The sequence below is a fragment of the Camelus dromedarius genome, chromosome 26, assembly GCF_036321535.1.
Source record: "Camelus dromedarius isolate mCamDro1 chromosome 26, mCamDro1.pat, whole genome shotgun sequence".
Taxonomy (NCBI): Eukaryota; Metazoa; Chordata; class Mammalia; order Artiodactyla; family Camelidae; genus Camelus; species Camelus dromedarius.
In genome coordinates, this window is record NC_087461.1 from 12,850,557 (window position 1) to 12,873,507 (window position 22,951).

At 38.6% G+C, this 22,951-nt stretch overlaps 1 protein-coding gene across 7 annotated transcripts in view; it reads left to right on the forward strand.

Annotated features, from left to right (window-relative positions):
• The window catches only part of CACNB2 (calcium voltage-gated channel auxiliary subunit beta 2), a 347,650-nt gene that overhangs the window by 95,926 nt on the left and 228,773 nt on the right, over window positions 1-22,951 (forward strand). The window contains exon 1 of one of the 7 annotated variants that reach the window (XM_031444663.2): window positions 20,233-21,518. The exons of the other annotated variants lie outside the window; for them this stretch is intronic. Coding sequence (XP_031300523.2) covers window positions 21,471-21,518 — 48 coding nt within the window. The 5' untranslated portion in view covers window positions 20,233-21,470. Of the gene's footprint in view, window positions 1-20,232; window positions 21,519-22,951 lie in introns of those variants that run through there. 7 annotated transcript variants of the gene reach the window in all.

Below are 22,951 nucleotides of genomic sequence, written 5' to 3' on the forward strand. Positions count from 1 at the left end.
AAATTACAAAGAATCTCATACTGTTATTTTAAAATATTAATCCGCATAACAAGGCAACAAATAAAATGAAAAGACAGGCCAGGAAAACATTTGAAGCAAGTATATAAATAAATCAAAATATTGCATTAGTGGTTTCTATAAATTGGTAAAGTTGTAGCAACAAGGAAATAGAATTCAAAAGTGTCTGTGTTCTCAATGCAAGTAAGTAAAAATAACATTTTTAAAGAAAATATGCAAAAACAAATCTTTGACTTCATATATTGAGATACAGACTAATATTTTTCACTTTATAAATTATCAACATTGTCACATTCTCAGTAAAATGGAAACATTTATTAAACATCCTAGTAGATATAAAAAGGAACTGTTATAAAACTTGCAGGACTACTTAGATAAATTTCCTCAGTTTCATGAGGAAGCTGAACTCAACTGTTGTATTAAACATGACAAAGGGTAAACACAAAATTCCTCTTAAGACATTTATTTGAGTCTTTAAAAAATGGTGATTCATAAGACTCCTGGATAGTTAGTGAGATGGTAATTTTGTATTTAGCAGTAGGACCAGCCTGAATCCCTTGCTGGGATCACACTGGAGAGTGTGGAAACAGGAAGGATAAAAGAGGTCCCAACCCAAGTCAACCTGGCAGAATTTGAAGAGCAAGGGTTTTGGTGTCCAAGGGCTTTGAGCTGGAATCCTAGCTCGTGCACCTACCAGCAGTGTGCCTGTGGACCTGTCACTTTGCCCTGGAAATCCCATTTCCTCAACTGTGAAACTGAGTACTAACAGCAGTGCTGCATTGCTGGGGAGAGTTAAATGACATATGGTAGAAGACACTGGCTTTTATCATTGATTATTTTAAAATGCCAATTAGGAAGAGCCAACTGGCTTCTCCACCATATAATGTCCTTGCTGTCTGCTGCAACGACCTTGGCCACCAGTCTGTTACATCATCAAAAGGGATGTTAAGACTTTAAAAAACCCCATCACAAAAGAGTTCCTTTAGAACCACAGATGTCTGATTTCTTTGCTAAGATCTATATCAAATAAGAACACTGAATTCAGCAATGAATTTCAGACATCAAAATTTTACCTTTGGACAAAAGTCATTTAAAAACTCAAATTAGAATCATTAAATCATTTTCCAACTTCAATATGTCGGTGATGATGGGGGTCCCTGAAAGATATGTATGACTTTTTCTAATGTGCAACATAATCTCTCTTCTGAAAAAAAAAAATGCTGTGCATATGCAGGTGAAACACAATACTTGGACTTGCCCAGAGCAGAGACATCTGTTAAGTGCCTCTGAGCAGTTTTATCTGGGAGTTTTGATTTCATTAGTTAAGTTCACATTTCTGAACAGCCTAACTGATCCTTTTGTCAGCCTTAGACAGGATGACTTGAGTGTTGTTAGGGCTTGATAGAGAAGCATCCTTAAAGAAAGACTCCCTACCCAGCACACACAAGCATGTCCCCCTCAACAAGGTCCACACTCAAAGCCCTCACCCTGTGAGTATGTTGCGTTACCTTACATGGCCAAAGGGACTTTGCAGATGTGATCTTGTTAAGGATCTTGAGCTGGGAAGATTATCCTGGATTATCCCAGTAGGTCTAATGTAATCACAAGGGTGACAGGAGAAACAGAATTAGAGGAGATGGCGACAACAGAGGCAGAGGTCAGAGGGGTGCGTTTTCTGGCTTTGAAGTTGGAAAGGAGCTGTTGCCAAAGAATGCAGCAGCCCCTAAAAGCTGAAAAAAGGCAAGGAAACAGGTTCTCCCCTGGTGTCTCCAGAAGGAACGCAGCCCTGCCAACTGATATTTTACCCCAGTAAGACTCATTCTAGACTTTCAAACTCTACAACTGTTAGATAATAAATGTGTGATGGTTTAAGCTGGTGAGTTTATGGTAATTTGTTGCAGCAGCAACAGGAAACTGATACAGGCGCACAGTATGTCAAATTGCCCCCTGTGCATCTGTTGTATGTTTCTAGGTGAACCAGGAGGGAATGGCCAGAAGTAAGCCTGCAATGTTGTTGTCTGTGTTCTTTTTTTTTTTTACCGAAACAGTACGGAATGTGTTTAGTCTTTGGAGTTAGTCCTGTGATTATGTCTCCTCCACCAAGAATGAGAAGGTCAGCCAGACATCATCCTCTCCAGCAAGGTGTATTCTAGGGCAGAGCATAGAATTTTTGTTTAAGAGAGATTCAAAGTCCTGGGTGGGTGAGTGAAGGTCTGAGGTTGGAAGTGTCCCTAGTTTCCTTTACACAAGAACTTTCTTTTATTTTTATTTTGACTTTGGTTTTAAGTGTGCATTTTTCTTTTGTTGATATTTCAATTGCAAACCTGGTATTTTTTAATTTTTCAAATTAATTAATTTGTTATTGACATATAGTTGATTTACAATGTTACATTAATTTCTGGTGTACAGCATAGTGATTCAGTTATACATTTATACACACACACACACACACACACACATATTCTTTTTCGTATTCTTTTTCATTACAGGTTAGTTCACACCATTGAATGTAGTTCCCTGTGCTATACAGTAAGACTTTGTTGATTATCTCTTCTGTACATAGTAGTTTGTATCTGCCAGTCCCAAACTCTCAACTGTTCTTATATTAACCAGGAATTGGAAAGCAATCTGTGGGCATCCCTGAGTGGGTGCTGGTGGAGCAAACGTGGAGAGCAATCATTCACTGTGACACTGGGAGAGATGTTCAGAAAGGATTCCCTGTTGGCTTTTCCACTCCAAGAATCCAGAGAACAGCTCTAGGTCAAAAACTGCTGTGTCCCCTGGGTCCTTGAGGGAAAAATCTTAGATAAAAGGCTGATGCTCTAGTGGTTAAACACACAGGCTCCCCATTCAGACCTCCTAGAATTGACTCCCCGCTCCACCTCCCTAAGATCTGTGAGCTTAAGCCATTTAGGTAATCTTATCTATGCTCAGTTTTCCCGTGTAGTAAATGGGTACAAAAATATCAGCTTCAACGATGGGTGTGAAAATTACAAGAAAAAAATATAAAGTGCTCAACACATAGTAAGGCCTCTATAAAGGTGAAACTATTACTATAATTATGAAAACGTTAGGAACATCAGAATTTGGAAAGGGGGAACCAATAAGCTCCTAGTTCCCTATTTCTTCAAAAAATTTTTTACAATATTGCCCCTACTTCCTCTGTTATATAAGTGAGCCAAAGGTGGCCTCTGTTTTGACCCCTATGTTGTTGATTTCCTCACTGAGGTCTGAAATCTGTTAGCTCAAAAGCTGGCTGGTGCCAAATTCAATTTTTTACGCATCCAGCTGTTTTAAACGTAGCCCAAATGAGCAGAATTTTTAGCCCTTTCAAGTGGCCTGGTTTGCATAACCCATGCAATCTCACCTTACATCAGCTGGCTGTAGATAAGAGAGAACCTTGTGGTCAGAAGGCTCTGGCTGCTACAGCCATCTGAGGTCTCTGACCAGAGACTCCTCACCCCAGACACTGTTACCCCTCTGCCATTCCCCCTTTCCTGGGAGACCCCTTGTCCTCCCCTCCTTCTGAGCCATCACCTCTGGACAGACACCTGCTGTCAGATCAGAGTCACCTAACAGAGTTTGTGTGACCTCAGGGTAGTATCTTTTTCTTTGATCCACTGCCAAATCAGCCCCTCAGACCCCAACATCCTCTTTTCCAATGAACACCAACTCTCATTAAAAGAACACTCACACATATTTTTGCTTCTCCCCCTCATAACTAGCCAGAGGAAACCAAAGAACAGAAAAGTAAATGTCTTCTTGGCTTTAGAGTTGCCCAATTTGGGATATGAAGTGTTGGATATAGGAAGATCATCAGAGATGCTAAATATCCCAAGTGAATACATTCTTTCCATCACACCTTTTTAAAAAAAATCGTACGCTAAGATTTTAGGCATGTTTGTGGGTACTTTCCAAAATAAATCTACCAAAGAGAAACATGAAATTCCAACATATAAACAAGCTTAGAAAGTCAGTAGAAAGCTTCACTTCTCCAAGAGGGAATTAAGTTGACATTAGGACCCAAATGAGCTATTCCTTATGAAAGAGGAAAAATGTTTATATCAAATGTAATGAGTTGGTTCTTTCAAAAAAAGGAAAATTCATAGTTCAGTTATTTCACCTTTGGAAATGTCTGGGTCATAAATGAGAATAATAAAATACTCTTGTGGTCTAATAGTAAAAATAAATAAATAAATTGGGCAAATACATTATTTTTTTTTTGAAGTATTTTATCCCTAAACAAATGACTCTCCCCAAGTTCCATTCTTTCTGATCTTAAACTTGAAAGGCCATTTTTCTGTTCCATCTAGCATTCTTGTAGAGATCTCAGCTAATTAAATCAGGCAGGGAAAAGGGAAAAAATGAGATGGTCCCATCCTATGCTTTGCCTCCATTGTTAATACAGTATTATGAAAAGCTGTACTTCTTTTGAAGAGATCTTTGAAAAGAATGTCTGTGATCTCATTCAACATGTCTGAAATTCTTCCTGTTGTTCTGTTTTATAATTTTATATCTTTATAGCCAACATCTTTTCACAGTCCATCACCACCCTTCCCCACTGTCCTCACTTTCCTCCTGACTCTGTTTAGGTTCCAGGATCCATGCACACAGGCATTCTCTCTCCTTCTCCCTCTCCCTCTTTGTCTGTCTCTCTCTCTCCACCCCCTGCTCTGTCCAGAACTCCTGAGAAATTCCAAGCCAGGCTAAATCTGATTCTCGTGGACTCTGCGCTTGGACTTGAGCAGATAAACATGGTGGAGGGAAGAACTGGGAACTGGTTTTCTCTAAGTTCGTGACCACAGATGTCACCTTGCCCAGAGTACTGCCTCTTAACCCTCTTTCCCTGGTCATTCCACTTGACCACTCCTGAGCGGCCACATACGTCCTCCCTTGTCCTCAGCCTCCAACACTTTCTCCTACCTTCTCACTCTAGTGATGACCTTTCTTCTAATTTCATCTGAGAAAATAAGAACTCTCCAAAAAGTCCTTCCTTACTACTACTTCCATTAAATCTAGTGGTACCCAAATCCTCTGCCGTCCTTCCTGTTACAGTGGGTGAATTGACTGAGTCCATCTCAGCCCACCACATTGCTGGTGTAGGGGGGTCCCATCCCCTTTGGCCCAACCAAGGACATTGCTCCTACAATTAACTCTGGTCTCTCTTGAAGCATCCTTTCACCCACCTCTTTCCTATGATGCCTCTCATTCAAGGGAAAAAATGCCTTATTCCCATATTTTATGGCAGCTGTGCTTCCATTTTTCTTTGCTAAAGCAAATCTCCTTCAAGTTCTCTATTCACTGTATCAAGTTGTTTCCCTCCCTCTCATTTATTAAAATGTTTTTTGAAGAGTGATTTATTTATTTAGGTTTTTTGGGGGGGTAATTAGATTTGCTTATTTGTTTTTATTTACATTTTTTTGAAGAATAATTTATTTAGTTAGTTTTTTGTGGGGGTAGAGGAGGTAATTAGATTTGCTTATTTATTTATTTTTAGAGGAGGTCCTGGGGATTGAACCCAGGGTCTCATGTATGTTAAGCATGCACTCTACTACTTGAGCTATACCCTCTACCTCCCTCTGTCTCTGAACTGAACTTAACTTTGATCAGACTTTTGACCTAGCCCCTCCATGGGCTCCAATCTCTCATCGTCATCGGGAGCCTCCACCTGACCAGCTCTGATGATGGGTTCTCAGTCTGCATCTCATTCGACCTCGCCTTGGCATTGGACAAAGCCAGTCACTTCCTCTTCTTACAGAACACCACACTCTCTCAGGTTTCTCCCTCCCTCACCACTTACTCTTTTACTGGATCCTCCTTTTCTTCTACCTCTAACTGGTGAAATGCCCCCAGAATCAGTTTCCAGACCTCTTCTCTGTCCATATTTCTCCAGGGAATTTCGCTAAAGGTCATGGTTGTAAAGGCCATCTATATGCTGACTTTCAAGTTTATGTTTCAACCCAAATCTCTTTTCTGGACTCTGGAATGAATACTAGATTGTCTACTTGACATCTTCACATTGGTATCTTATAGGTCTCTCAAAATTAATCCCCCCTGCTCCGGAAAACTATTTTTTGTTTCCTCCAAGTCGGCTCCTCCCTAAGTGTTCCTCTTTTCAGTCAATGGAACTATGATCCACAGAGTTGTTCAGCCCTCAGTTGCCCCTTTCCCAAATTGGGCTCATTATTGGCCCTTTTGTTTCTTTCCAACACAACATCCATCTATAGGTCCATTCTGTCACTTTACCTTTAAGATATATCCAGAATCCGACCACTTCTCAATATTTTCTCCCACTAAGGCTTTAGACCCAGCCCCTGTCTCTCACCTGAACTATTGGCAATGGTCTCACAAATGATCTGTTTCTGTCTCTACCTTAGCCTCTTGCTTCTTCATTCAGCAGGCAGAATGCCACTTGTCAGATGTAAATCAAATCATGTGTTCTTTGCAAAGCCCTCCAATGGCTTCTCTTCACAATTAGAATAAAATCCAATCCTTACATTGACTTGAAGTTGCTAAATGATCAAGCCCCCAGTCACTCACAACTTCAGCCCCAGACACCTTCTTGCTTCCCCTCCCAGGGCTCTTGCCTGGATTTTTGTTCCCTGAGATGGTCACTTGGTACCCTCCCTCCCTCTATCTTGCTCAAAGCTCATCTTTCTAAAAGGCTTTCCCTGACCAACTTACGTAAAATAGAAATTTACCCCCTCCCTCTCTGTCATTCTTTAACCCACACCTCACACAATGCAGGAAAAAATGCATGGTGACACTTTTTAATATATGTTTCCATTCCCATTGTCTCCCTGGTTCCATGAAAGTAGAGATTTTGAGTTGTTCACTGGTGGATCTTCACTGTCTGGAATGTGGCCTGAAGGTACTCAAGAGATATTTGTTGAGTGAATGGAAACTCTAACAAATTATTATTTGCCCAGCAAATAATTGGAGACAGCAGTTAAGTCTTAACTGAGGCTGGTAACCCCAATTAATTTTGCCTTTCCCCAAGGCCTTATTCTTCAACATCACCATTGCATTTCTTCCCTAATCTCACACCAAGTTTTTAATATGTTTTTTTGCTTAAGTTAGGAAGCTCAGCATTAGACAAGTGTCTGACTGGTTGTCTTATAGGATTTAATTTTTTCTGTGTTTTTTATGGAACTGTCAAACTTTTAATTTTTTTTTTAATTCTCATTACTAATTCATTTCTGCCTACTCTCTTTGTTTTAATATAAACACTATCTTTCCTCTCTTTTTTGCATTTATTTTCTCTAAAGGGATTTTTTTTTCTCACTAAATTTGTTTTGTATATTATTCTTGGTGCTTAGACTTTGGCCTGGTGTTTTCATTCATTCATTCATTTATTTAACCAAAAAACCAGTATTGAATGGCTGTTATGTACGAACAGTATAAGTTGAAAAGGACCCAACAATAGTGAAAACGTAACTTGGTTTTTAGACTTGGGCCCAGCAGAAAACAGAAAGTTTGGCAATCTGAGAGACTATTTCCATGAAATTCTCAAAAATGTCTTAACAGAGTCTACCCAAAATTTGGCTCTAAATGATTTTTTTTAACTTTGGTTCTAAATGGAAAAAGTTGGATATTTGTGAAACTATCTAAAGTCTTACTTAAGTGAATATATAGAAATATTGGCTACCCTCTTGGCCAATTATCACCTCATCTTGGCTAACATACACAGGAGGTACCCAGTAAACTTCTTGAATTGAATGGGGCCCACCAACGCAACCCTTTCATTGTCTAACATAATTAAATTAATCTGGACACACCCAGTTTCATATAGGATAGAAAGTATACTACATGGTTTCCTTTGAGAATAAGATGAACTAAAAAAAGCACATTAAAACTATATAAAACATGAAATGAACCCAAGGTGATACTAATGCCTAATATAGTAGTCCATTTTTTAGAGCAATTATGAAATGATTTTGGACATTTATTCTAATATAGACTATTCAGTAATTTTTTCATTGAGTTATAGTCAATTTACAATGTTGTGTCAACTTCTGGTGTACAGCACAATGCTTCAGTCATACATGAATATACATATATTCATTTTCATATTCTTTTTCACCATGAGCTACTACAAGATATTGAATATATTTCCCTGTGCTGTACAGTATAAACTTATTTATCTATTTCATATACACCACTCAGTATCTGCAAATCTCGGACTCCCAGTTTATCCCTTCCCACCCTTCTCCCCCCTGGGAACCACAAGCCTGTATTCTATGTCTGTGAGTCTGTTTCTGTTTTATATATAACTTCATTTTGTTCAGTAATTTTTGATCTGACTCCATTTCTCCTAAAATGCGTACAGACAGTTTGCTGTCCCCTTTTCAGCTTCTGCTTATGTCTAATCCTCCAAAAACAGTCTTAAAGAAATGTGAAAATTGGCCAATTTACTGATAAAGCCACAAGGCAATTACTGTTTGACTGTCTTAACACCCCTTTTTTGAACTAATCCTTCAGACCAGCCTGCCCACCCTTGGTTTTATCTGACAATTTTTGAAGTTGTCCATTCAAATGTGGAGAGCACTTCAACAAGCAATGACTATGGGAGAAAGTTTTTTACTTTTGGACAGACTAAAGATTTAAGATTAAAGATGTCCAGATGGTTGTGACCATTGAAGAACTATACCACTGTTGAGTGCAGAACTAAAACCAAGACAGGTTGATTTTAAACCAGACAGCATCCGTCTTTGGCTTCCTTTGTCTGCATTTCCCCATCTCTACTGCCTTAAGCCCTCATCCTTAGACCCAACATCATGCAGGCTTCAGCTTCAATGCCCTCCCAGGTCTGTTCTTATTCCCCAAATGTCCATTCAACTGAAGCTACCTACCTCCTCCTCTTCCCATTTCTGTAATGTCTTCATGATTATTAGGTGTTTGGAAGAAAAGCCATTTGTTTTAACTACAACTGTCACCCTAGGTGGTGTGGCCTTTCCTTCAGTTTTCTTATCTTTCATTGTATTTCCAGATTGATTATTGGATCTGTGTTGAACTAGCCACTTAAAATCAGTCTTAAGTCATGGTCATCTAATTTTTATCAAAAGCTCGTCAATGAGAAGCAATATTCACTGGTATTGTTTGAAGGACACAGAGTCCATTACTGTCTGGAAGCCCAATGTTTGGGAGCTTGACAGATTTCAGTTCAAATTTCTGCACAAATGGAAAAGCCAAAAAAGCAGGTGTAGTAGTACTGATTTCAGACAAAATAGACTTTAAAACAAAGGCCATAAAGAAAGATAAAAAAGGGCATTTTATAATAATTAAAGGAGCAATACAAGATGAGGATATTATACTCGTTAATATATATGCACCCAATATAGGAGGACCTACGTACATAAAACAATTACTAACAGAGGTAAAGGGGGATACTGATGGGAATACAATCATTGTCAGAGATTTTAACACTGCATTAACATCACTAGACAGATCTACCAGACAGAAAATAAGTAAGGCAATAGAGAAATTAAATAATACAGAAAAATTAGATTTGATGTATATTTTCAGAGCATTACACCTGCCAAAAAATAGGGTATACATTCTTTTCAAGTGCACATGGAACATTTTCTAGGGTTGATCATGTACTTGGGCACAAAAGAAGCCTCAACAATTTTAAGAAGATAGAAATTATCTCAAGCATCTTTACTGACCACAATGCCATGAAACAAGAAATCAACTACAGGGAAACAAAGGAGAAAAAAAGGAAAGCATGGAGATTGAACAACATGCTATTAAAAAACCAATGTGTCAATGATGAAATCAAAGTTGAAATTAAAAAATACCTTGAGACAAATGAAAACACAACCACATAAAATTTATGGGATGCAGCAAAGGCAGTTCTAAGAGGGAAGTTTATAGTGATACAGGCCTCCCTCAAAAAAGAAGAACAATCTCAAATAAACAATCTAACCCACCACCTAAAAGAATTAGAAAGGAAGAGAAAGAAAAAAAGAGAAACAAGGATGGTTCAACATACGCAAATTAATCAATGTAATACATCACATCAACAAGAGAAAGAACAAAAACCACATGATCATCTCAATAGATTTAGAAAAAGCATTTGATGAAATTCAACACCATTTATGATAAAAACGCTCACCAAAGTGGGTATAGAGGGAACATATTTCAACATAATAAAAGCTATAAATGAAAAACCTACAGCCAGCATAGTACTTAACAGTGAAAAACTCAAAAGCTTCCCACTAAAATCTGGAACAAGACAAGGCTGCCCACTATCACCACTCCTATTCAACATAGTCTTGGAAGTCCTATCCACAGCAATCAGGCAAGAGAGAGACATAAAAGGGATCCAAATTGGAAAAGAAGAGGTAAAAGTGTCACTATATGCCGATGACATGTTACTATACATAGAAAACCCTAAAAGGTCCACACAAAAACTACTAGAGTTGATCAAAGAATTCAGCAAGGTAGCAGGTTACAAGATTAATGTTCAAAAATCAGTTGAATTTCTTTACACTAACGATGAATCAACAGAAAAAGAGAGTAAAGAAACAATCCCCTTTAAAATAGCACCCAAAGTAATAAAATACCTAGGAATAAATCTAACCAAGGAGGTGAAAGAATTATACACAGAAAACTATAAACCATTGATGAAGAAAATTAAAGAAGACTTTAAAAAATGGAAAGATATCCCATGGTCCTGGATTGGAAGAATCAATATTGTTAAAATGGTCACACTATCCAAGGCAATCTACAGATTTAATGCAATCCCTATCAAATTACCCAGGACATATTTCACAGAACTAGAAAAACTCAAAATAAAATTTATATGAAACCACAAAAGACCTAGAATTGCCAAAGCATTACTGAAGAAAAAGAAAGAGGCTGGAGGAATAACTCTCCCAGACTTCAGACAATACTATAGAGCTACAGTCATCAAGACAGCATGGTATTGGTACAAAAACAGACATATAGACCAGTGGAACAGAATAGAGAGCCCAGAAATGAATCCACAAATTTTTGGTCAACTAATCTTCGACAAAGAAGGCAAGAATATACAAGGGAATAAAGACAGTCTCTTCAGCAAATGGTGTAGGGAAACTGGACAGCAGCATGTCTATCAATGAAGCTAGAACACTCCCTTACACCATACACAAAAATCAACTCAAAATGGATCAAAGACTTAAACATAAGACAAGATACAATAAACCTCCCTGAAGAAAATATAGGCAAAACATTATCTGACATACATCTCAAAAATGTTCTCCTAGAACAGTCTACCCAAGCAATAGAAATAAAAGCAAGAATAGACAAATGGGACCTAATTAAACTTACAAGCTCTGCACAGCAAAGGAAACCATAAGCAAAACAAAATGACAACCTACGGAATGGGAGAAAATTTTTGCAAGTGAAACCGACAAAGGCTTGATCTCCAGAATATATAAGCAGCCCATATGACTTAATAAGAAAAAAACAAACAACCCAATCCAAAAATGGGCAAAAGACCTAAACAAGCAATTCTCCAAGGAAGAAATGATCAATAGGCACATGAAAAAATGCTCAATATCACCAACTATCAGAGAAATGCAAATCAAAACTACAATGAGGTATCACCTCACACCAGTCAGAATGGCCGTCATTCAAAAATCCACAAATGACAAATGCTGGAGAGGCTGTGGAGAAAGGGGAACCCTCCTACACTGCTGGTGGGAATGCAGTTTGGTGCAGCCACTATGGAAAACAGTGTGGAGATTCCTCAAAAGACTAGGAATAGACTTACCATATGACCCAGGAATCCTGCTCCTGGGCATATATCCAGAAGGAACCCTACTGCAAAAAGACACCTGCACCCCAATGTTCATAGCAGCACTATTTACAATAGCCAAGACATGGAAACAGCCTAAATGTCCATCAACAGATGACTGGATAAAGAAGATGTAGTATATTTATTCAATGGAATACTATTCAGCCATAAAAACTGACAACATAACGCCATTTGCAGCAACATGGATATTCCTGGAGAATGTCATTCTAAGTGAAGTAAGCCAGAAAGAGAAAGAAAAATACCATATGAGATGGCTCATATGTGGAATCTAAAACACAAAACAAAACATAATTACAAAACAGAAACAGACTCATAGACATAGAATACAAACTTTTGGTTGCCAAGTGGGCAGAGAGTGGGAAGGGACAGACTGGGATTTCAAAATGCAGAACAGGTAAACAAGATTATACTGTATAGCATGGGGAAAGATATACAAGATCTTATGGTAGCTCACAGAGAAAAAAATGTGACAATGAATATATGTATGTTCATGTATAACTGAAAAATTGTGCTCTACACTGGAACTTGATACAACATTGTAAAATGACTGTAACTCAAAAGAAAAAGTTAAAAAAAAAATTCTGCTGCTTACGAGTTGTTTGGCTGGGTCCAAGCAGGTAAACTCTTAAGTCTGTCTCCTCATTAGTAACCCAGGGTTGACTAATAACAAGATCTTCTTCAGAGCTGATGTGAGGATTAAAGGAATAGTGCTTGCTCACTGTCTGCATCAGCAGACGTTAACTCTTTTGATTGTTGTTGTTATTTCTCATGGATCAAGCCACCTCTATACGGAGTTAGGTACCTTGTCTGGGTACCACTTTCCCCTAACTCCCCCTGGATTATTTTATTGAATGTTGCCGTGGTGTGAGCCTTGTAGTTTCCAGTGAAGATTAGCCTAAGAAGCAGTTCTTTAAAACTCACTGTGGCATTTACCGTAATGATGCCGTCAGGAGTGCTGTTCACGTTACACAATGTTCTTTTTTATGGGGCCCTCCAGGAGGATTCAGTGTCTGGTGTTAGTGCCAAGCAGAGTCGTTCTTCTGAGCATTTGGTTTATTTTAAGCTTACGGACAGTAAATTATATAACTGACCGAGTTTCCCTTTTTGAGTTGGCTGCTAGAAAGCTTACAGCCAAATGTACGGCTCATGTAGGAAGTATGTTGACTATTAGGGGCTGCATTTCCAGTCTCCATTTTGTGTCCCCAGCTTTATTGTACTGTTTTTTTCTTTTAATTCCTCCTTTTTCTTTCATGCAACTTAGATGTTATTTTTAAATTTATTCTTACAAATTGCCTTAAATTATTTCTGAACTAAGATGAGGAATAGATAGAAAAATAGACTATGAAAGAAAGTTTGAAATAATTTAACCTGTGTAAATAGCTTAGAGTTTGTATATCTAAAAGATGTTTCATTTTTATAAGAAGATATGTTACAGAAATGGAATTTTCTAATGGGTCAGATTTCAGATTTTGCATGAAAGAGAAAGGAAGTGCAGGATGGGAATGCTCTGCAGAAAGATCAGCATGATTGGGGAAACCAGTAGGAGAATCACTGAGCTCAGGGTAGATGAGCTGTTGTATGATTGGACTAGTTAATTAATGAATCTTTATTGTGTACTTCCCCAGAATCAGGTTATATAAAGAATTTTTACATTTCATGGAGAGTATAGGAAGACTGTGGACTCAGAAGCCAAACTCCTGGATAGAAATTCTAGTTCTGTGATTTCCTTGGTCAATTTACTTCTTTGTGCCTCAATTTTGTTGTTGTTGTTTATAAAATGGAGATAAAAGTAGTGCTTACCTTGTAGAGTTCTCAGGGGAATCAAAGGTTACTCTGTACCAAGTGTTTAGAACAGTGACTGGCACTTGGTAGGAGTCAATGCATATTAACTTCTCTTTGCCTTTGCCAGTGGAGCCCACGGATTTTCAAAAAGATGCCACTTGTCAATTTTGTAAATGAACTGCAGAGTCGGGTTAGTCAGAGAGTGGCAGGGCTGATACTGATGGCAATCTTTATGCCAAGAAAGGATTTTAGTAAAAATATATATTTGGTTTATACATATGTTACCAAATTCCCAAATCTATCCTGAGGTTGCATGGCGACTTCAGAGAAAATGTGTGTTTTTCTTTCTTGGTCTTTCCAAACAAACAGGAAAGCAATAGAGCTTCTGTGAAATATTTTATCAGGTTATCATCATAGATTTGTTCATGAAATGTTGCACCATGAATAATGTGTCTTGTCTTTTCTCACCGAAGGGTTAGTGTTTTCTTTCTTACATACGTGTTGTATTTCCTTAGAGCTAGGAATGAGTGAAAGGAACTGATCAAATGTATTTCCTGAAAAAAAGTGTCATTTGGAAAAATTGTACACACAAATGTTCTTGGCTGTCCTCTTCTCTTTATTCAATTCCTCTACCTCCCATAATAAAGAAGCTTTGTCTCGCCTATTCAGTGTTGAAAGAAAATAAAGTTCTACAGAAATTAAGCAGATCTACCAAGTAGAAGACTGGGGGATGTAGGTTCAGGGAGAGAGAATCAGGAAGCTGAGGGCCTGGGAAGGGAGTTTTTGATGTTTCTGTTTGTGTTGGAAATTGAAGGCAGGCTTTAGGGTAGAAGAGAATCATGGAGGGAAGGAAAAGGATTTTTGAGAAATGTGGGTTGTAGGATTCTCTGTTGTGCTCTTTGAGGTACTCAGTGAAAGACTGGTGTTTGATACTCAATTACTTTTTGCTGTTGGATTGTACTTCTTTCAATATGACTGGGCTATAAGAGACCTGGGATTTATTAGGGTTACATAGTCTTCTCACAGTCTTGAATGGTACCATGTGTATTCTAACTCTGTAACACAAAATACATTTTAAACTTACTATTTAATTTCAGTACACATTTCATAATTATTATTCATTTTAAAAGTATGACTTCATCTCCCCCAATTACATTACATGTAGTTATTTTACTTACTTCTGCTCCTATCTATGTAATGGGTGGAATAAACAAATGAAGATGGTGGTTTTTGTAGATACTGACAGGCATATGCAGAATAGATAAACAAGATTATACTGTAGAGCACAAGGAAATATATACAAGATCTTGTGGTAGCTCACAGCAAAAAACAAAATGTTAAAAAATAAAAAGAAGAAGATGGTGTTTTACGGGGAAGAAATGCTTCATTGTTGGTCTGAAAAACAACAAAAACAAGCAAAAAGAATAGTACATAAAAAGAGAACCTGGATACCTTGGTGAGAAATAAAAAGAGAGAAGGTTTTCAATCGGTAGAAGCTGGAATAAAAGACAGTGGTGCATTTTGTTGGCTAAAGGAGTAAAGTTCAGTGGAGATGCAGGACCCTACAGGAGACTGAACTTCACAATGGATGGCAGTATCCAGAATTGAAAGAATTTTGGAGCTTGTGTCTTTTCCTTTGGGTTTCTTTTCCTGTTTTCTGTACTTATCTATTTTTATTTCCTGAATATCTCATAGATTTCTCCACTCGCCTTACCTTCCACCTCCACCACCTTAAACAAGATACCATCATCTTTTACTTGGATAATCATAGAAGCTTCCTAGCTGGTTTCCCTGCTTCCTCTCTGGCCATCTCCCAATCTAGTTTCAGCTCCGCTCCCAGGGTGTGTTTCAAAGGATGTCATTTGGCTCATCCCTCTTGACTGTGCCAGTGGAATCCCATTGCTCTTGCTATATAGATAAAAATCCTCAGTGTGGTGGTCCTCCTGACAATCATCTGCCTTTCCATCCTCATTTTGTCCCCTCTCCCCCTCTTCCTTTGTCCTCCAGCTGTTTAAACACAGCATTCTCCCTTCTGTCACAAAGACCCTTGTAAATAATGTTCCTTCCATCGGGGATGGCTACTGTATTCCCTCTCCCTGCCTTATCCCCCTACATTAGGTTAACTCCTTCCCAGTGTTCAGACCTCAACTCAATAGCACTTCCTCAGGGATGCCTTTCCTACCTCCTGTGATTCTAAAAGATGTCTACTCACAACACATTTTCATAGTATTCTGTACTTTCAAAGATGTTACTGGTTTGTAATTATATGTTATTTGATTGTTGATTCAACTTGCCTTTTTCCCTCCCTGTAGTCAAGGACCATGGTTATTTCATTTGTCCATTTGTCACTGATCCCTAGCAGACCTGTACATGGTGAACAGGAGTCTAATGATACCATTGACTGAATGGATGAATATAGACACTTGGTCCTTTTTTGTTTTTGTTTTACTTTTTTTTTTTTTTTTTTTTTTTTTTGATGGAGGTGCTGGGGATTGAACCCAGGACCTTGTGCATGCTAAGCATGTGCTCTACCACTGAGCTATACCCACTGCCCTGTTTTTGTTTTCTTTTTTACTGAAATTGGTGAAGTTTTTGGTACCCTTAAGACCATTAGGCTCTGAATGGTTGCAGTTATAACAACGTATATCGAGGAAGATTCCAGCGAGTCCACAGACAGACTGGCATGTCTTTGAGAGGACAGGCACTTGTTTCCTGAAACCACAGCCACCAAAAGAGCCAGAAGCACTCAAGCAGCGTCCACTCTGACAAGAAAGCTTCAGTCCCTCTACAGGAAGCTTCTCTGGACATAGTTTCATACCTGATTATCAAAGGGTTTTCTTCTTACAAGAAGTACTTTATCCCTTGTAACTACCGAGTACCATAGAAAGTGAATAGTAAATAAACACGAATTCTCAGACTTTCTAAAGACTGCCCAGAAATAAATCTCTTGGGACTTTTAAAGTCCCTGGCAGTGACATCATTGGCATTGATCGACAATTATATTCACTGTGTTGTTTTTGTCATTCATTCTACCTCTCACTGTCACTTTTTAATATTTTACTTTTAATATATCTCGCCTTTTAACAAGGTAGCAGATGTAACAGTCCATTAGGTTTGTGATTTGGCTACATGAACCAAACAGCTAGTTTTATTGACTTGATTTGATTTGATTATTTAGTAGATAGACGTTTGTTGTGGATAGCTACGGGAGTTCAATAACTTCAAATTTCTCACTAATACAGAGCAATTGACTACTTTTTACAGCTGAACAGCATGGAGGTTTTTTTCCCCCCTATTTCTTAATAAAACCACTGATATTTTTCACACTTAAAGGCTTTGAGAATTCTGTGTGTCCCACAAGATCAAGTCTAAGATATTCAAGGAACTTTCCAGTCCAGTCCCAGCCTGCTGACTTGTGCCTCCAGTTATTCCTCAGCCCCTTTTCCTGCTCCTGTTCCCCCACCTCCTCCACAATTTGATATTCTGTGAATGAAGCATTCATTCCAGAAACTCTTTGAGGTACTTTTAAAATACAGGTTTAGCTTCTATAACTGGGATCAAAGTCGAAGTGACTTAACACGATACAGGCAGGCTTCATTTCATGGTGCTTCTCAGATACCGCATCAGTTTTTACAAGTTGAAGGTTTGCAGCGACCCTGGGTTGGGCACATCTCTTGGTGCCATTTTCCTAAGAGCATTTGCTCCATGTCTCTGTATCACACTTTGGTAATTCTCACATTTTCTTCACTTTTTCATTATTATCATATTCATTATGGTGACCTGTGATCAGTGATTTTTGATGTTAATACTATGACTTGCTGAAGGCTCTGACGATGGTTAGAATTTTTAGAAATAAAGTATTTTTTAAATTAAGGTACATACATTGGGTGTTTTTTTTAGACATAATGCTGTTACACACTTAATAGACTACAGTAGAGTATAAACATAACTTTTATTACACTGGAAAACCCCAAAACTCCTGTGACTCATTTTTCTGCAATATTGACTTTATTGCCATGATCTGGAAGTGAACCCTAAATATCTCTGAGGTTTGCATAGAAGTTGGGTTTTCTTTCATGTTAGAGTCTTGATGTAAGCAATGTAGGGCTGGTTTGGCAGCTCCACAGTCCTAGGGACATTGGTTTTTTCTGTCTTGTTGCTCTTTTCTCCTGAATGTGCAGCGTCCTTCCGTCTAGATGGCTGTCCCAGCTCCCAGCACTATGAACACCTCCATTCAAGCCAGCAAGAAAGGGAAAATGAGAAAGGGGCAGACACGTGACTAAGATGTTGGCACGTGTCAGTTCCACTCCTCTCCTGTGGAACAGAAGCTGGTCACATGGCTGTACCAAGTTGTGAGCGAGGCCGGGGTATTTCTCTGAGAAACCCTTAGCCCAACAGCCGCATGTCCATCTCTGTTACCCTATCTGAACTAAAGACTGGATAGTGAAGGGACTTTGAATCTTTGTCACTCCTACTGTGTATGTACTATGTATGTATGTAAGTCCTAGGTTTACAGAGATGAATGTGGACTGGATTTGGGGCAGAACCCCGTATAGCTTGAGTGATTTGGGGTTAATCCTTATTGTCTGAATGTATCATAAACATTGAATCTATATACATTCTTTACATTCTATAGAAACAGAATTTATTCTGCATTTATTCTGGGTTCTTTTTTGTGTGTGTATGTATAGTTTTATTGAAATATAGTCAGTTTACAATGTTATATCAATTTCTGGTGTACAGCACAAAGCTTCAGTCATACAGGAAAATACATATATTCATTTACATGTTCTTTTTCACCGTAAGTTACTACAAGATATTGAATATAGTTCCTTGTGCTATACAGTATAAACTTCTTGTTTATCTATTTTATATACATTAGTATCTGCAAATCTCAAACTCCCAATTTATCCTTTCCCACCATCTTCCCACCCTGGTAACCACAAGTTTGTTTTCTATGTCTGTGAGTCTGTCTCTGTTTTGTAAATAAGTCCGTCTTTTTTTTTTCAGATTCCACATATAAGTTATATCATATGGTGTTTTTCTTTCCCTTTCTGGCATACTTCACTTAGAATGACAATCTCCAGGTCCATCCATGTTGCTGCAAATGGCGTTATTCTTTTTTATGGCTTAGTAGTGTTCCATTGTGTTCCAACTTCTTTATCTAGTCATCTATTGATGGACATTTAGGTCGTTTCCATGTCTTGGCTATTGTAAATAGTGCTGCTGTGAACATTGGGGTGCATGTATCTTTTTGAATTAAGGTTCCCTCTGGATATATGCCCAGAAGTGGAATTGTTGAATGATATGGTAAGTCTGTTTTTAGTCTTTTGAGACTCTTCATACTGTTTTCCATAATGGCTGCACCAAACTACATTCCCACCAGCAGTGTAGAAGGGTTCCCTTTTCTCCACACCCTCTCCAGCATTTATTGTTTGTGGACTTTTGAATGATGGCCATTCTGTATATAATCATCTGTGCTTTGTGTCTTCTGCCCCATTGCTTGGATTCTTTCTGCCCCCATTTTCCACTGAATACAATCTACCCACTCTGCAAAGAGTAGCCAAAGGGTTCCCACCTTGGCTGAGTCTTTAGGGTTCCTTCCAGGGACAGGTAGGTCTTGTGCCATGGTGTTCCCAGAGCACTCAAATGCCGTGTTCTCTTTCCTCTGTTTCATTATCAGTGCCTTGAGGCAGGCATGGATTGTGTTTTATTCATTTCCTACCTCCAGCACCTAGGACGATGCCACACAAATGGAAGGTGCTCAGTAAATGTTTGCCAAATCAGATTAGGGCCTGGCCTCCCTTCGTTGATTCTGGAAAGGCCACGTGAGTGGAATTTCTACTGAACTGGGGAGCTCTCACAATATGAGAGAGCTCATATTGTGTCTAATAATATCATAGTTGATAAAAAGTGAATCCCAAATCAAATTCAGAAGCATAGAAGAGATCATGTTCCCAATGCTTTCATCTTATTCTAACTTTGAGTTGATGTTTATTTTTTATTTTTATTCACTTACTCTAGTAAATATGTCCTGACTGAGGCTGATGAAACATCCTTAGGAAAAAGCTTGAATTTGAATGATATGGTCTCTTATGTTACTTGCCATCTTTCTCACTAAAGTTGATTTCAAAAACCAAAGTGATAGCCTACCTACTAGAAGTCTATCTTGTATGGTCCAGAAAATGTTAAGGTTTTTTTCCAGGGCTTCCTTCAAAAGGCAATTTGCAATGTGACTCAGATGTTCTTCTACTTTATATGGAGGATTAATCTGTAGGATAAGGCCCTAGAATTTCCACAGATTATTTCAATGATATAAATTAGTGGATACTAGTAATACTATTGCTTATGGTTACTTATAGACAAAACACTTGACCACTTGGGGCCTCAGTTATTTTCTTAGTCAAATAAGAACAGCATGGAACTAAGGCAGGAGTTTTTTTCAGCTCTAATAGCCTCTTAGACTATGAATAATAGTAATAAGAATAATAATATAAAGTTGTTACTTTAAATTATAGGTTTTTCAGGAAGCATTGGTAAAGGGTTGAGAATTAATAGGTTTGCACTTTCCATGGACCTAGAGAGCATAATGGTGGGAGATCTTAATCTGTGACATGAAATCATTAAAATGTCTTCTGAAGCAGCAACAGTATATGGCGTGGTGGGGGTGTGGGGACAATCATAGCTGTGTCCTGCTGAAAGGCTATATGAATCATGGCTTATTAGAATGGTTGATACTGTGTAAATGAATGGTTTTATCTCCAAATGCCTTAAACGTTCATCTCTTCAGGTGTGACATGCACAAGTCCTTTTAGAAACATTGTTGTGATCTGCTCAGTGTCTGCAAACTGTGTTGTTAGAAAAAGATGTAAATTGCAGCTTACAAGGAGTATTCATTTGTGAGATCTCATGCTTGGAAGGCAGACTTATTTAGGATCAAAATCATAGGTGATATATTCTCTAATTAATGAATTAGATCTGACTCAGCTCAGATTGGCTTGCCAGAGTTATGTTTATTTAATGTGCTTTACGTAGCAAATGATTATGTGGCAGTGAGAAAAAAAAACACTCTGTGTAGCTGTAGTGGTTGAGTGAGTCAGGTCCTGAGGCCACTCCAGCCATCCTTTCTACAATTCATGTGAAACACGTACTGCAAGACAAAGCGTCTGACAATTGGGAGGGTGGTTCTGGAGTCCTCAGAATCCAGAGTGAATTAAAGTCTAGACTCTGTGATTTTTCAGGGTAAAGGGAGGCGGGAGAAAGCACAGATCAGATATGCCCGAAGTGGTCCAGAGGCAATACGGAAGCAAGGATGCTGTGGCTGGTCTGCGTGTGGTGAGGAAGCCAGTGAAGACAGAGCAGCAGCAGGAGCAGCTGCATTCTCAGGAGTAGTAAGAGAAACAGCATCAGAAGTCAGCCTCCTCTTGTAAAAAGCAGGAGACTGCAGGCTTGCAAAATGCCAGATTCTCTGATGTTTGAAAATCTCCCCAGTTGAGAATGGCTACCATCGAAACGTTGCCAAGACACTCTCATGATCCAGACAGTCACAACTGTGTGTTAGCCACAGTCATTTCACGCAACTAAATGATACTCTGGGTAGATTTCAGGTCAATAGACAACTCCCCGAAGAAGAAGATATCAAATTACCCAAAAAAGAAAAACAGGGGAAAAATAAAGTTTGGGCATGCCTGCAGGAACGGTGGTGTTTTTAGAGACTACATAGGAGGCAGAAGCTAAGTGTTGATTTGCCCATGCCTCTTACCTGGGAGTAGAAGGTGGGAAGAAATGGACAGTGGCTCTGATGAGAAGAGGAGGCACAGTGCAGCTCGGTGAAGCCACACGCTGACTGCGTTCTGCACGGCTCTTCATGCAGTGCTGTGGGCTGGTGCATCGGAGGCGAGCACGGGTGTCCTATGTAAGTTTCTCTTGCTGTAGAATTGCAGCGAGGGGCTGGAAATACGATTCGTGTCTGTCTGGTGCATATTGCCTCTTTCAGATGTTTTTAATTCCTGTGCTGAGGATCAGCTAGAGAAGCAATCATTTGGACAACGAGTTTTCGAGGCACCTGAGGTATATGAGATGCTGAGATTTTCCGGAGGTGGCTTTTTTCTTTCTTTCCTGCTGTATCTTTAGTGCCGTGTGACTTTGATAAGGTCGGAAATAACTTGCACTGGGATTGTTGGGGAAGTGCATTGTCTCAGAGGTCTGTATCAGTTCAAACCAGTTGATACTCTTTTTTGTGTAGTCCTCTTTAAATATTTGGTGGCATGAAAGAAAACATCTTTTTTTTTTTAGGGAGAAACTCCACCGAGTTTGTCAAATTAAAGATAGCCACAGAGGCTATCATTAAATCCTATTTTGAACAGCTTCAGAAAAATAGTAGGTGATCGTCATTTGATGGATGACACAGCTGTTGCAATAATAACAGCATTTATAGCAGCTTTATCATTCTGTGACGGTTTCACTGAAATAGCCCTTATTTCATGGACCTGCTGTGTTTTGCAAAATGGCTGTCTGAGTATTAAATTCTACAAGGCAGGCTTACACAAACACTGAAGTATCACTACTTAAGATGATTGGATGCTAATTGAAATCTGCTGTGCAGTATGCTAGCCGACAAGCGCAGAGGAAGCTGCCTTTATTTCATACTCCTTTTGCATGTGGCTACTTTATTTTGAGGGAGTGATGTGAAAGGGAACAAGAGGTTTATGCGGGCTAGACAAACTGCAGGGCTGAATTGCTTGACACTGATTTGCAATTCCTGGCTGCAAAGCAAATAGAAAATCTACAAAGAGCACTAATCAATACTTCAGGGTAGAGTGCAAAGAAATCTGTGACCTTGGGAAATTGGCCACTACAAGAGATATATGTGATGCTTCCAGGACAAACAAGGTCAAAATCTGATCGGATCTACATAATAAAGTTGGAGAGTCGGGGGTGGACGAGGTGGAAAAGGGCTAACTATATTCCTAGCCAATCTTAAAGATAAAATTCAATTTTATTAAATAGATAAAAGCATCAAAAGCCCCTTTAACTGAAGGATTTTTGTAATGATTATCTATTCAGTGCCATTTGTCTTTTGAATGCAACAGTTGATAATTAAGGAACAAATGTAGTACGGAGGTAACCAGCAAAGATTTTTAAAGATGACATATACAGGAATTGGTTTTTTTTTCCCAGCAGGAAAATTAAGTGCTTCTTAATAGGATTTGGGAATAAGTATTAGCAAGTTTTTAAAGTATAAAATTATCCACATAAATAAAATCTTAAATTAAAAAACAGAAATAATTTGAAAATTTAAAATCCATGTTTTTAATAGATGCTGAAGATTGACAATTCCTTGGTTTT